This window comes from Macaca fascicularis, chromosome 2 (genome assembly GCF_037993035.2).
Source record: "Macaca fascicularis isolate 582-1 chromosome 2, T2T-MFA8v1.1".
Lineage (NCBI taxonomy): Eukaryota > Metazoa > Chordata > Mammalia > Primates > Cercopithecidae > Macaca > Macaca fascicularis.
The window spans coordinates 188,556,668-188,573,421 of NC_088376.1; the positions used below are offsets into that span (position 1 = coordinate 188,556,668).

General features: G+C 36.5%; 1 protein-coding gene across 10 annotated transcripts in view; it reads right to left on the bottom strand.

The window, feature by feature from the left end:
• The window catches only part of NSUN3 (NOP2/Sun RNA methyltransferase 3), a 221,289-nt gene that overhangs the window by 93,201 nt on the left and 111,334 nt on the right, over positions 1-16,754 (bottom strand). The window contains exon 7 of one of the 10 annotated variants that reach the window (XM_074033648.1): positions 11,484-11,608. The exons of the other annotated variants lie outside the window; for them this stretch is intronic. Within the exon in view, the coding sequence (XP_073889749.1) occupies positions 11,590-11,608 (19 nt within the window). The 3' untranslated portion in view covers positions 11,484-11,589. Of the gene's footprint in view, positions 1-11,483; positions 11,609-16,754 lie in introns of those variants that run through there. 10 annotated transcript variants of the gene reach the window in all.

Sequence of the window (16,754 nt, forward strand, 5' to 3'; positions counted from 1 at the left end):
TTCCTAAAACAACCTTCTGAAATTGTGTCTGTAACTCACATTTCCCATGGCAATTGTTATTTCTATATTTTGAAAAAATCATATGAGATATCCACCTCACTGATGAGGACTTTCATGAATATAATAGAAGTACTTCACTTCTAAATCTATGGATGTTAAGAAATCTATTTATAAGGAAAAGAGACTGAGTAACAAATTTACAAATCAAAACATGCTTTAAAGCTAAAGTTATCATTTCTAAACTAAGTAGCTAGAAAAATAAGCCTATTAGTTAAAACAGGTACATACATTATTCAAATGATACAGCTAACATTTTAAGCTTAATATAAATGAAAAGCAAATGCCTAATTGATAGTCATTTGTTCTTGTCACTATACAACTAGAATAGCGCAAGCTAGTTTTGTATGTCATCATTCAAAGAAAGAGTGTTCCAACATCCTTTACAAAATTAAAATAATGCATAATATTAATTTTGTTTGTTTTCAGTTTCTAGGACATGTCTGACATATAATACTGGATATGTTCAGTCTCAATTTGTTATTGTTATTGTAAATCCTGATGAAGGGTGTTAGCATTGCATTCAACAAGATTCATCAAGTGATTAATTTTCTTGAAGCAATATGAAATTAATCCAGTAAAATGGAGTTACTTAAAAACACTAATCAGATGTCAGTGTTTGCTTCTCAACCATGATCCCTATGCACTATTTAACTGCGTAATCTACAGAACTGGTAATCTCCATTTGTCTCTATTGAGAAACTTACCTTTATGAAGTCTGAACTGCAAGGAAAGTAGTTGAAGTTAAAAGTATGAACAAAATGGGCCGTATAAAAAGAGTGCCTCTTTGGTAACCATTAAAGGTCAATTTTCATATGAAAATATATTGTGGAGAATAAGAATGAGTTTTCTTACAGGTAGAGAAAGGAATTACAAACAATGAAAGAAAGCTAGAATAAAACCTGTGGTGGTGAACTGGAATCTGAGGTAACTATATCAGTTTTTAATATAAATATGAGTGGATATAAAAATAAATACAGATGGCCGGGCATGGTGGCTGACACCTGTAATCCCAGGACTTTGGGGGTGGATCACGAGGTCAGGAGAGCGAGATCATCCTGGCTAACACGGTGAAACCCCGTCGTCTCCACTAAAAATACAAAAAATTAGCCGGGCGTGATGGCGGCGCCTGTAGTCCCAGCTGCTCGGGAGGCTGAGGCAGGAGAACGGCGGGAACCCGGGGGGCGGAGCTTGCAGTGAGCTGAGATCCGGCCACTGCACGCCAGCCTGGGTGACAGAGCGAGACTCCATCTAAAAAAAATAAATAAATAAAAATAAAATAAATAAAATAAAATAAAAATAAATACATATATGTATATATGCATAGGTTAGTTTACATACACATATTTCCTACCTCTGTCCACTGAGAGAGAGCCTAGGAGCAAAGCTATTTCAGCAGTAATGAGAATACCAGGGTCTTCATTTCTTAATATCGTCCTTCAGTAAAAGGAACCAGAGGTCTTGAAGGAATGGTGGATTCCAGGTCTGAGGCAGGGAAGGTACAAGACCATCCTGGAATATCTTGTGGTGTTAGAAATAAAGAAAATGCGGCCGGGCGCTGGTGGCTCACGCCTGTAATCCCAGCACTTTGGGAGGCCGAGGCGGGCGGATCATGAGGTCAGGAAATCGAGACCATCCTGGCTAACACGGTGAAACCCCGTCTCTACTAAAAATACAAAAAATTAGCCGGGCCTGGTGGCGGCGCCTGTAGTCCCAGCTACTCGGGAGCCTGAGGCAGGAGAATGGCGTGAACCCGGGAGGCGGAGCTTGCAGTGAGCCGAGATGGCGCCACTGCACTCCAGCCTGGGTGACAGAGCGAGACTCCGTCTCAAAAAAAAAAAAAAAGAAAGAAAGAAAGAAATAAAGAAAATGCTAAAAATTGATGGGAGCACATTGAAGAACAACTTAAAGAAACTCAGTGACCAAATCAGGGTTAATTTGAGAACCAAAATAAACAAGGACGTATTAGATTAAAACCCATAGTCCATAGTGATATAAATGATTGAATAAATTTAAAAATGAATGACAAGGATAAGATTTTGCTAGCATCAAATTCTAATTAATTAATGTAGAAGGAATGATGACTGTAGAAAATCACCATTAGGACAAAAATAGTAACTATTACAGGTTAGAGTCACAGATGAATGCTAAACTTAGTATAAAGATAGGAGAAGAAGCAGAGTATTTGCATGGCTTTAAACTATCTCCTCTCCAGATACTTACTAATGACAAAAAATAATAATAATAACTTTACAGTGGAGAAACCTAGCAGACAACACCTTAACCAAGGGATCAACGTTAATTTATGTAATAAGACATAATGTATTAATATATATCAACATCCTGTATGTCCTGATGCGATGCTCTGAGAAGGTCACAATATTACTACCATGGAATTCTTGCCAAAAATGCATAGCTTGAATTTAATCATGGGAAAACATCAGACAAACTCAAATTCAGTGACATTCTACAGAATAACTGGTCCATGCTCTTCAAAATGTCAAAGTCATAAAAGACAAACAAAAACAGAGGAATTGTAATAGATTGGAGAAGACTAACAAACTATAACACTTAAGGCAAGATAGGATTATGGATTGAATCTTGGATTAGAAAAAGTGTATTGGTGGTACAACTGGCAGAATTGAAATAAAGTCTCTAGATTAGTTAATAGTATTATTGTATCCATGGTCATTTCTTGATGTCATTAATTTTAGTGTGGTTATGCGAGATGTTAATATTAGGAGAAGTTAGGCAAATGGTATATAAGACTTTTCTGTGTTATATTTTAAAACTTTTGGTAAGTGTAAGATGATTTCAAATTTAAAATATTTCATCTTCACCCTCATTTTCATGAACTTCAGTTGAAAACACTTAATCTTTGTGTTGAGGTTGTCTATTGCTATGAAATAAACCACTTCAGAGATAGTGGCTTAAAGCGACAGTCTGTTATTATTATGTCTCATGTTTCTAGGGGTTGAATTTGAAATCATAGGAACAGCACAAATTCCTTTTTTTTTTTTTTTTTTTTTTTTTGAGATAGAGTATTGATCTGTTACCCAGGCTGGAGTGCAGTGGCATGATCTTGGCTCACTGCAACCTCTGCCTCCTGGATTCAAGTGATTCTCCTGCCTCAGCCTCCTAGGTAGCTGGGATTACAGCCACCCACTACCACACCTGGCTAATCTGTGTGTTTTTAGTAGAGGCAGGGTTTTTTCATGTTGGCCAGGCTGGTCTTAAACACCTGGCCTCAAGGCGTCTAAACACCTTGGCATCCCAAAGTGCTGGAATTACAGGCCAATTACACAAATTTGATAACAGATGAAATGAACCAATTTCTTGCAGACACAACATGCCAAAACTCACACAAGAGGAAATGGACAATGTGAGTAGGCTTATATCTATAAAGGAAATTGAACCAATAGTTAATAATCTTCCAACACAGATAGCACCTGGCCCAGATGTGTTCACTGTTGAATTCTACCAACATTTAAGAAAGAAATGATACAGGCCGGGTGCGGTGGCTCACGCCTGTAATCCCAGCACTTTGGGAGGCCGAGGCGGGCGGATCACAAGGTCAGGAGATCGAGACCACGGTGAAACCCCGTCTCTACTAAAAATACAAAAAATTAGCCGGGCGCGGTTGTGGGCGCCTGTAGTCCCAGCATCTCGGGAGGCTGAGGCAGGAGAATGGCGTGAACCCGGGAGGCGGAGCTTGCAGTGAGCCGAGATCGCGTCACTGCACTCCAGCCTGGGCGACAGAACGAGACTCCGTCTCAAAAAAAAAAAAAAAGAAAGAAAGAAATGATACCAATTCTCTACAGACTTTCAGAAAATAGAAACACAGGAAACACTTTCTAATTCATTCCATGAGGCCAGCATCATCATAATACCAAAACCAGACGAGACTTTACAAGAAAATAAAACTACAGAACAATATTTCTCATAAACATAGATGCAGATGTAATGAATAAAATATTATAAAATCAAACCAACAAAGTATAAAAGGAATTATATATCACAACCAAGTGAGATTTATCCAAGATTTGAAAGGCTGGTTTAACATTTGAAATAAATCTATGTAATCCTTCACATCATCAGGCTAAAGAAGAAAACTCACATGATAAATCAATAGACACAGACACAAATTCATAAAAAAAAATCTAGGAATAGAGTTGAACTTCCTCAACTTGATCAAAAAACATCAACAAAAAACCCATTGCCAACACATCTTATAGTAAGAAACTTGAAGCTCTCTCACTAAGATCAGGAACAAGGCAAGAATGTCCACTCTCATTACTGCTTTTCAGCATCATACTGGAAGTCCTAATAAATGCAATAAGGTGAGAAAGATAAATAAAAGGTATACAGATGAGGAAGGAAGAAAAAAAAAACTATCTGTTCACAGATGACATGACTATCTATGCAGAAAATCTGAAAGAATCAACAAAAAATTCCTGGAACTAACAAGGTTGCAGGATACAAGATTAATGTACAAAAGTCAATCACTTTCCTAATACCAACAATGAACAAGTGGAATTTGAAATTAAAAGGACATTGTCATTTACATTAGCACCCCCAAAAATGAAATACTTAGGTATAAATCTAACAAAATATGTTCAAGAACTATGAGGAAAACTACAAAACTAATGAAAGCTATCAAAAAAGAACTAAATAAATGGGGAGATATTCCATGTTTATGGATAGAAAGACTCAATGTTATCATGATGTCAGTTCTTCCCAACTTGGTCTATGGAGCAACACAATCCCGGTTAAAATTCCAGCAAGTTATTTTGTGAGGGGAAAAGGCTGATTCTAAAGTTTAAAAGAGAGGTAAAAGGCTCAAAATAGCCAGCTCATTATTGAAGAAGAAAAAAAGTCTGAGTACTGATGCCACCTGACTTCAAGACTTACTATAAAGCTATAATAATCATGACAGTGTGAACTGTCCAAATAATAGAAAATAACTCTATGAAATAGAATAGAGGGCCTGGAAATAGACACACATAAATATAATTAACTAATCTTTGACAAACGGAGCAAAGATGGTCTTTTCAACAAATGGTGCTCATACCAAATGGGGCAAAAATCATGCAATAAATAATGATAAATCTAGACACAAACCTCCCATCCTTCATGTAAATTAACTCAAAATAGATCATAGACCTAAATGTAAAACACAAAGCTATAAAACTCTTAGAAGATAACATAGAAAAATAACTTGATGGCCTTGGCTATGGCAATGACTTTTTAGAAACAATACCAAATGTACAATTCATGAAAGGAGTTGATAAACTGGACTTCACTAAAATTAGAAATTTATTCTCTGCACAACATGGTGTCAAAAAAAATGAGAAGACAAGCCATAGACTGGGAGAAAGTATTTGCAAAAGATACAACTGATAAAAGATTATCTAAAATATACAAAGAACTCTTAAAACTCAACAGTAAGAAAATGAACAACTTTATTTAAAAAATGAGCAAAAGACCCGAACAGACACCTTCCCAAAGAAGACATACAGATGGTGAGCAAGCATATGAAAAGATGTTTAACATCATATATCTTGAAGATGTGACGCATCTATCACAACATCATATATCGTGAAGATGTGATGCAATAGATATGCTCATTCATTGCTGGTGAGAATGCGAAATGGTACATCTACTTTGTAAGACTGTTTGACAATTTCTCAGAAAAGTAAATATTCTCTAACCATATAGCCCAGCAATCACACTCCTTGATATCCCTTGTATTTACTCAAATGAATGGAAAACATATGTCCTCACAAAAACCTGCACATAGTTGTTTACAGAAACTTTTATCATGATTGTTAAAACTTGAAAGCAACCAACCTTTCCTTCAGTAGTTGAATGGATAAATTAACTGTGGTACATCCAGCAATGGAATATTATTCAGTGCTTAGAAGAAATGAATTATTAAGCCATGAAAAGACATGAAGGAATAGAAGCAACTTAAATGCATATTACCAAGTGAAAGACGTCAACCTGGATAGGCTGCACACTGTCTGATTTCAACTATAGTACGTTATAGAAAAGACAAAATGATAGAGACAGTAAAAAGATAGTGGCTTCCAGAATTGAGGGAAGGGAGGCATGAATAGAGGATTTTTAAGACAGCGAAATTATTCTATATAATACTACAATGGTGGCTACATGTCACTATGCATTTGTCAAAACCCATAGAATGTACAACACCAAGAGTGAACCCTAATGTACACTTTGAACTTCGAACGAGAGTGATGAATCAAGCAGTTTCGTCAGTTGTAGCACATGTAGCACCATGGTACAGGATGTCAACATTAGGGGAAGTTGTGAGTTTCTGGAAGTTGATATATATATGGGAACTCTGTACTTTCTGCTCCATTTTGCTGTTAATCTAAAACTGCTCTAAAAAAATAAAGTTTGTTAATTTCTTAAAAACTTTTTTGTATCAAAATGATCAATTCGGCATTTGCTGGAAATATTTATTAAGCAAAACACAGTAAGTGCCAATCACAAAAGAAAAGATTGACAATTCCTAATGCATTAAAATTGGAAACTTCTGTCAATAAGAAATCACATAAACAATTTTTTAAAAAGCTACAGTCTGGGAAAAGACTCGCAAATGTCCAGAACAACTCTAAAAAAATTCAAACAAGCCAACAAAAAAAGTAGTAAAGGAAATGAAGAGGCAATTCACAAAGGGGACCCTAAGTGACCCATAGAAATAAAACAAATGCATAACCTCAGTAGCAATCAGGAGAATTTAAACCTAAGATATTATTTCACATCTATCAAGTCAGCAGACATTTTTAGAAGCCTGAAATTACTAATATTTGGTGTGGATGTGGAGAAATATAAAATTTTTACAAAGTGATAGGAGAATAAATCACTCTCTACCACTTGAGAGATATCTTGTAAAGATAAAAATATTCAGCCCTAGAAAAACTTTATCCCACATGAACAAAAAGGCATATACATAAAATGTTTGCTACAACATTGTTTGTAACCTAAATGTCCATCGGCAGGAACTGATTAAGTATGTTTTGATACATTTGTTCAATGAAGCACTATACAGCCATTAAAATAAGTGAACTAAAATTACATGTATTATCATGGACCCATTTCAAAACCATAGAGTGGTGTGAAAAAAGTGAATAATCGAATGGTATGTGTAGTGCAATAGTATTTTTGTAAAGCTAGAAAAGATGTAGATCAGTTCCACATGTTTTTTATAGATACACACAGTTTTAGAGTGTAAAAACCTGCAAGGGAGTGATAAAAATGAACTTGGGCCTATCTCAGTTATTGTTTCAGAGGAAGGTACACAGAGTAGCTTCAACTTCTTGTAAAATTTTATTCTATTTTTACAAATTGTAAAGCAAGTAGAACAAAACGGTTATATTTTATATAATAGTCTCTTAAATTTTCTATGTGTTGGAAATATTTCTTAGTTATAGATAAATATGATAAATTCAAACAATTTAAAAGTTCATTTCTTATTAGTACTTATTCCTGGCTTTGGCAGGACAATCTTCCTGAATCTCATAGCTGTAATAGGAGAAATTCTTTAATAACCTAGTAACTTTGACTACAGGAAATGAAAATAGGAACTAAAATCAGGACACGAATTTGTAAGAAAAATCCATAGCCACAAATCCCCTAAATCATGAAAATGAAAGAACACTTCAAGACATCATCTTTCACTGCTCAGTAAGAGATGAAAACGGACAGAAATTGAATATTCTGAACATGATATTTTGTTTGGTTCTCTTACTCTAACTAGTTATTAGACAAAATTTCACTCAGGAAACAAAAAGCCAAATCATGCGGAGATGCCATCTGAAAGTGTATGAGTCACTACAGCAAATGGAAGGCTCGTCTTTCATCCTGAATTGGGAAGTTAAAAAATCAAACCTAGGTGAGAGTCTGAATGAACATGCAATAATTTCGCATCTTGTGTTTGATTTTAGACGTTCTCTGCAGAAGTGGAAATGATAGGTCAAACAGTTTTGTCCCTAGACCATCCTTGCTTTGAAATGCCACCAAGGAAAAATCAGTTATACTCCAGAGAAATGCATTTTAAAAAAATTGGCAAACCCTTTGATTAGCTTCTCTATTTCTTCTATACCTATACTGTTTTTTGTTTCTCATAGATTGGTTTTTAGATATCCCGATGCTGAACAAGCTTCATGCATCTTTGTGCTGGAATGAAAAGGTGCAAAGGCAACAATGTCCTCAAATGCTGTCCTCTCAACATGCACGGCCCCACTCCCTAGAGAGCAAAGCCTAAGGAAGGACAAGGTTTTTTGCATTCCCAACATTTTGCATAATTTTATCCAAATTATGTTTGTCTTTACATTTCACCAAAGCACTAAAAAGTCAGCATCATTATCAACTTTCAATACTAGGCATAAAAGAAAAAAAAATTCTAAACTACTAACCTCTTTAGTCCTTTAAAATGGGGGCCCTTCATTGCTGTGTACTGGTTCTCGGGTAGAATCTAGTGAAATATCAGGCATCCAAATAAAAATGTAGAGTTTCATGAAAATCTAACAATTGCATTTTTCCATCATGGAAAATATTATATATTAGGGAAGTCTTCTAGATAAGTAATTTATTTTAATTTCTATATCTGATCTTCTTTGACCTTCACCTACATCAGATACCTTTTTGCAAGAGGAAAATGAATAACATGGCAGACAGCAAGTTATTAACTACTCATGAGACTATGAGCAGTTAATTTTCCCAATGACTCATTTCTTGAGAATTCTATTATGATCTCAAAGCATGACAAAATTCATGAGAAAAAAATGAAAAGCCCTTATATTTGAAACAATGGAGCATCTACAGGGCATTATCTTATATTGTTGACTATTTTATGGATTTCATTAGAAGATGGGGTGAAAAGCCTGTGCATTGCTGATGCTTTGAGTACTTGAGTCCTTTCCCATTCACTTGAGCCCCTCACAGCAACCCTCAGTGATGGACTAAAGAGAGGCAATTCTTCTCCCCATACCCTCTACCTCATGCTGCCTTCTGTCTCAGTCACATTCCTTAAGGACAAATAACTTCTCATTGTATTCATCTTCTTTCCTTATGCTTAGCAGATTGTCTGGTATACAGTGGGGTTCAATAAATATGAAAGAAATAAATTCTCCACATTTCACAGACGTGGAAGCTGAGGCTCAGAGAGGTAGAGAGACTTGTCCAAGCTGGAAAGGCAAATCCCGAGCCCCGTAACTTTGGCAGTCCACTTGGCCTTGCCCATGTTAAGAGATGGAGGGTTACTAACTCCAGACTCTCCTGTTAGGCAGTTTACAATGAAAACTGCAGATTTCTCATGTTCTTCAAAAGGAAGGTGGCCCAAAGAGAGTGAAACCTAATTAAGAGAATATAATGTGATAAAGTATTCATTTACTGATAGTGATAACATCCTGCTCAAGTCAACTAGTGATGACATTTCTGACTGCTACCTTACTTATCAAAGCTGCTAAAAAGGGTAATCTTCTGCTCCTACATGATTTAAATCCCTTGAGATCCATTCACACTTAATGTAATCTAATAACGAAAAATGAATCTTATTTCCCACCATGTGTACCTTGAAGCATTTGCTCCTCAGCAGGATTATATAACAGACATCTTTCAAGTGATTCCATGTCAATTAAGAGAAAGCAACTTTAGTTGTGATTGTGGATATTTAAACCAGGTGTGATTTCCTGCCTCTGTTTAGCCAAATCTTCCCAGGTCCCGTTCCATATAGCAGCTCTTGATTTGGTCTGGTCTAGGTAGATGGGGTGTACATTCCTGTTTATTGTGGCACAGCAAGTTTCCAATAGAATGCTGTCAAGGTAATTTCACACAATGGCTGGGCAGGTGTGTTCTGCATAGGAGAAAAGGTTTTTCATCTTTGCCAGTGCAATGAGTTTTCATTCTGAATTCATGTAAAGCCTCAAATGAGGTTACAATGGTAAACAACACAGGAGAAGAAGTTAACAATGACAGTCACGGTTCTCAAAATATTTTGGCTTTTTTCACCAAATTATTTATGGAGGAAACTTGTTGTTCTGTGGTTTACTTCTGTGGCTTGCTGTCAGGAGAGTGAGTTAGAGTAGAAAAGTGTGATTATTTTTACTAATGAACTTTTTTAATCATTACTTTTTACTGTTTATAAATGAAATGCATGGAGGAATGGAATGAAGTCTCATTTCATATTTTATACATTTAATATTGTTTGAATTTTCAGTGTGGGCTACCTTAGTAATTTTACATATTAATGAAATTTTTAAATGATGGACATCTTCCCAAATATGCTCATTTTTACACAATGCTCATTTTTAAAAACTCTGACAATAACAAAATGTGGCAAATAGCAAGAAATACACAGATACATAAAGCAACCACATTACCCAGTGAAAGATGTCAACTGAGAATATTCATATATACATATTTATTCAAGTTAAATTAGAAAAATATGTTTAACATGGATAATATAGTTTTGTTATGTATTTCCTTCTCTTAATAATATATAAAATTTTTTTTTCACATAAATTTATGAGTGTCTACAGCATTATTTTTAATGTCTTCAAAATATTCCATGATGAGCATGTTTTAAATATTTGTTAACCAATCCCTAAATAACATATATTTAGTTTGCCTCCAAATATTATAATATTTCTCAATATTATAGATAATGCTATATAAGCATTTATATGCTTCTCCAATTAACTAGTTAGGATAAGGATGCTGAAGATATGCAGATTTTAGGGCTCTTACTACCTAGCAGACTATCTTGCAAAAATTTTAACAAATAGGTATTCCTACCCACTGTATAGTAAAGATCCCACCAATTTATTATTGACAATGGGTATCTTAATTATCATTAAAAACAAAATAAAAATTATTTTTAAAATTTTCATTAATGAAAACAAGCTAGAGAAGCAAGAACATTAATACCAGTAGCATCCTTGTTCAAATTCCTTTCCTGGGGAGAAAGGAAGGAAGGAGCTACAATTTGTTGGGTACCTATCGTTGGCCTAAAAGGAAGAAGCTAAAGCTAAATTAATGCAAGCAGAGTTTATCTGGGCCAAGCTTGAGAACTGCAACCCGGAAGCAGACATTTGAGTTGCCCTGAATATACACTCTGATTAGCAGCAGTTACAAATGGATTCTTAAAGGCAAAATAAGGGAAACAGGGAATAGGCTGACACAAAGTTGTATATCAGTAATTCCCACTGGTTTACAGAAATAACATTGATTAGTGATTGGCTACACGTTGTTAAGCTATAGGGTGTGGGTTATAGCGTCTGATGTGGCATTATTAGGGTAATGTATAACTACTTGTGACAGTAGCAAGCAATTTTAAGAGATGAATACATAGCTCAAAGGGGGAAGCAGAAAATAATTGCTGTCTCATTCTACTGTCTCTCTGGGCCTGAGCATTAAAGAGACGTGCATTCTTCAGATAAAATTCTTTTATTTTCTCACTGTAATGGACCAGTCACCAAGAAAACTGCTTGATATGAGGCATTTCATTCAGTCTTCGATAACAACCCTGGGGAAGTAGACACATATTATTATTCCTGTGTTACAGATAAGGCAGTCAAGGTTCAGAAAGGTTGAGTATCTTGAGCAAGGTTACCCAGATAACCCTGAGATGTGAAGGCGGATTTGTCTGACATTATATTTAGGCTGGATGTTCACCAAATTTCCAACTATTTACGATGTTAGCAACACATGACCTTGCTGAGTTCCACATAATTCAAGGCACTCCTGGTCTTAGATCTGGAAGAAATATCTGAATACTTACGTCTTTTATAGGGAAACATGTAAAGCAAATAGGGAGGAAATGAGAATATTAGTTTGAAACATTTTCACAAAACTTTCAACTCAGGGATTATTTATACTCTGTAAAACTCAATGTTTCAATGATAGAACTTTTAAAATGGGCTTAAGGAAAATATATTTTCAGCTACACACTTTTGCCTTAAATTAAAATTTAAAAAAACAAGTTTAACTTACTAATGAATATGTACCTGAGAAATAAATGGCAGATAAAAAATGAAAAGGCAAAATGAGAACTAAGAAAGCAATGATGTACATCAGGGAATATGCACTTAAGAATAATAGTGACAACTTCTAATGCGTAACTCACATCCCACACGCCCATATGAAAGGCACAATCTTGAATAATAGACGTAGCTGTCACTTATAATATCTGTTCTCATACTTGGCGTTAATGAAAGTGGAGCTGCAGGAGGGAAATGCACATGTTTTTTGTTAGCAATACACGGGTAACTTCACCTGTTCCAACTTTTTACATTCCTTTTGTTGACTACATGTTTATAGAGTTTTTCATGTTGGAATTTAATCATAAAGTCATCATTTTAAAAAGACAATTACACCCTATTTTACTCAGTGTTGTATCATGTTAAACTGTATAGCTTTAGTTAAGTTTCCTACATAAATGATTACTCCTTAATAAGGCATTTTAAAGAAGTGGAGCAACACAAAAATTCTGAGCAGTTTTTCTAGACTTTTCCCCTATAGTAAGGCAGCACAAATTGACAAATCCCAAATTTTAAATCAGCTGATTATGAAATCTCACATTTCTCCTTATTTTAATGTTATAGTTCCCACTTTTCTTCCAACAATGCAACCTGCTTTTGAAATATGTGTAATGGCCCATATACACTGTGGAATACTATGCAGCTATGAAAAAGGATGAGTTCCTGACCTTTGCAGGGATATGGATGAAGCTGGAAACATCATTCTAAGCAAACTATCACAAGGACAGAAAACCAAACACCACATGTTCTCACTCATAGGTGGGAGTTGAACAATGAGAATACATGGACACAGGGTGGGGAACATCACACACTAGGGCCTGTCGGGGGTGGGGGTGAAGGGCTGGGCGAGGGATAGCATTAGGAGAAATACCTAATGTAAATGACGAGTTAATGGGTGCAGCAAACCAATATGGCACATGTATACCTATGTAACAAACCTGCATGTTGTGCACATGTACCCTAGAACTTAAAAGTATATTAAAAAAAAAAAAACAAACAACAAAAAAAAGAGGGCCAGGCGCGGTGGCTCAGCCTGTAGTCCTAGCACTTTGGGAGGCGGAGGTGAACGGATCACGAGGTCAGGAGATCGAGACCATTCTGGCTAACACGGTGAAACCCCACCTCTACTAAAACTATGAAAAATTAGCAAGGCGTGGTGGGGGGCGCCTGTAGTCCCAGCTACTCAGGAGGTTGAGGCAGGAGAATGGCGTGAACCCGGGAGGAGGAGCTTGCAGTGAGCCGAGGTCACGCCACTGCACTCCAGCCTGGGCGACAGAGCGAGACTCCATCTCAAAAAAAAAAAAAAAAAAGTGCAGTGCCCTAGTTCTTGTAGGAAATCGGATGCTAATCTTGTTTTTTATTTCACAACTTAAATTTACAAAATCACAAAACTAAAATCAGAAGACAAGGAAACTAGGAAAATCCTAGCTGACTTAAGCTTGGGAGAGAGAAAACTGATTTTCTTTTTCTGTTTGCAAATATATACCCAAAGAGAAAAATTTAGGAGTGGGAGTGATGCTGGCGTTCCCATCAAATCCGATAGATACTTGCAAAACGAACCTTTATTCTAATTTATGCTGTGGGAAATCAGTTTTAACCATGTGTTGACAAAAGGCATCTCCCAGAATCCTGACATTGATGCACATAGGGTGGCTATCTTTAATCTGAGACTGGGCTAAAAAAGTCTTCCCCAGCCCCACCCCAAACACACACACACTCACAAAGGCTACTGCCTTCCTAACAGAAAGATCTCCAGAATGCCCCCAAGGCATTCATCCTGTGTTAAGGCAGCGCTAATCTCAATCGAAGCACTTCTGATATAAAATCAATTGTTTCAATCCTCTAAAAGAAATCTCCCTAAATAAACAAATGCATGAATAGTATGGTATTGTTTTTACCGAAGAGTTTTACATTTGGCAATATTCCAACTTCCCTACAGATACAAGACACTGGCATTTGTCATGCACACTATTAAGAGAAAAAATAAAAGTTTGATTATACTATATCTAATTAATCTCAAAAAGCCACGGTCAAGTTTTGTTTCACGTTATTAGTATTGGCCAGAAAGCATCCTTCAATTCTCTTGGACATATTGGGAACATAGCCTCATTCGGCTCCCTTGCCCTGGCCTCTGCAGAAGCAATGTTTCAAAGAATAAGAATTCTGTCATTAGAAGAACAACACGTGAGAGACGAAAGACGCCCAAGCTCTCATGGGCAGACAGCGTTCATTAGAACTCTGAGAGCTAAGGCATCTCACCAACTCAATTTAGACAACTTGTATTTACTCAACACTTAGAAAAACTATAAAGAAAGAACAGATAGCCTTCAGGCTATTCCTAAATTACCTCAGGAGTAACACAACTCTTCTTTCCTGCTGGGTAGGGAATCCACTGACTTCTCCACAGAGGAGAACTTCACTTTTTTGACAGCAGCCTGGGTCTCCTCCTACTGAGAGTCAGGCCTGGGGGGCATTTTCAATTAGAGCAGAAGGAAGCTTCTTAGTCTTTTCATATCTTGATCCAAATGCCCTAATGCCCTGAGTGGGACAGCATGTAGATTGTAAACTGATGCTCCTATAAAATCCATATATGCATCCTTGCTGCATAACTAAAATATAAGACTGGTACATTGAAAATCACAGAGAAGGGACATTTAAAATCATTTAGTTGACTTCCAGACCATAAAACCTCTACTTGTGAGCCAGACCTGATATTAACCTTCAAAACTCATGTTAAGTCTTTTTTTTTTAATTTTTTTTTAAATTTTGTGATGGAGTTTTACTCTTGTTGCCCGTGCTGGAATGCAATGGCGCGATCTCGGCTCACTGCAATCTCTACCTCCCGAGTTCAAGCGATTCTCTTGCCTCAGCCTCTCGAGTAGCTGGGATTACAGGCAAGCGCCACCACACTCAGCTAATTTTGTATTTTTTTAAATAGAGATGGTGTTTCTCCATGTTGGTCAGGTTGGCCTCGAACTCCTGACCTCAGGTAATCCACCTGTCTCGGCCTCCCCAAAGTGCTGGGATTACAGGCGTGAGCCATCGCGCCCGGCAATGTTAAGTCTTAAAAAGGGAAAAGAACAGAGGGGAAGATTCAGGGGCTTGCAGATTGGGGAAGGGAAGGAGACCCAAAGTTTACACCACTGTGAATAGTTGCAACTTCTTGTTAGTAAGAAGTATTTGAGGTACTTTAAAGTTTACATTTAATGTTTTAGATGTTTTAGAAAAGATCGTTTCGAAGTGTCTCCAGTTTATGTATATTAATGAACAAATATGAAGAGCAAACACACAATGCTTACATAGTACTAGGCACTCGAAATGCTTAATGTCTATTAAACTTCCTTAATCCCCACGACAACCCTATAAAGAGGTGCTATTGTTATCATCACTATTTACAGGTTAGGGAACTGAGAGGTTCATTAACTTTCCCAAGGTCACACAGCCAGTAAGTATTACGGCTGGGTTCATATCAGGAATTCTGGCTCCAGAGTTCATGCTGTCAACTCCCACATGATAACAATCTCTTTCAGTTTGGGGAGATAATTAAATTTTATTTTTCTTTTAAACGTCATGCAAACGCATCACTGGATTGACTCTCAGGCAATATACTGAATCCCTTCCTCCTCCTCCAAGTTCCCTGACTAGGTTTATTTTAAAGGTGTGTGCATTTAAGTTTTTATATTCTCAGAAATTATTTTGTAAATAGCATAAAATTCTTTGGAATTCCCAGATACATGCAAATAAAATTTGGAACTGATATTTGATGCTTTAGCAAGCTGTGCCAAAGTCATTTTTCACACTACAAAAGATAAGTTTCAATAGCCAAATGATTGGTTTATTTATTTATTCAATTATTCACAATATGTAGAGCATGAGATCTTTTGGGTTAATTTTACAGATGAAAAATTCCATAGAGAGTGGAGAAATGAACAGATGGCACAATTCCAGGAAAAGCCCGGAAACTTAGTAGTTTTCTGCATAGTAATTTAAAGTAAAATTCACGTCAAAACCAAAGCATATGACTAGTTTAAGCAGGCAATCTGTTGTCTGGGTTAGAGTTTACAGAAGAAAGCATAAATATCACCAATAAGTGTATCATCTCTGACTCCAGAGACATTCCTACACCCTCTAATTGGTGCCATTCTGTACTAATCAATATATTACAAGCACCTAATAGGCACTTCTGCAAATCCTGGAGAAACAACTCACACCACAAAATCACGGTAGCCCTGAATATTCATACCGAAGTGCAAATGTTAATTCATGCAGTGCTTGCGTTAAACTGGTCTAATTATCTACTGAAGGAATCTATTAAAGGCATGCTGTCAATCCTACAGATTGGGTTCAGCAAAGTGAAACTGAATTGCGTGCCTTTTCAGCTAATTGCAAAATTCTGCCTGACATGCTTTAAGAATGGTCAAAAAAAGTACACACAGCCAGCATACAGCTCCCAATGAACACTGCTGCTTCTCCTCTTGTCAATCAACGAAATACAGGACACAATGATAGGAAGAGAAGCACAGTCTAGGAGAAGGGTGTCCTTTCATTACATCTCATATGGTCTCATGAGGAATGTGGCATGCTGCAAACCACCTGATTTTTTTTTTTTTTTTTTAATCTCAAGCGGCATAT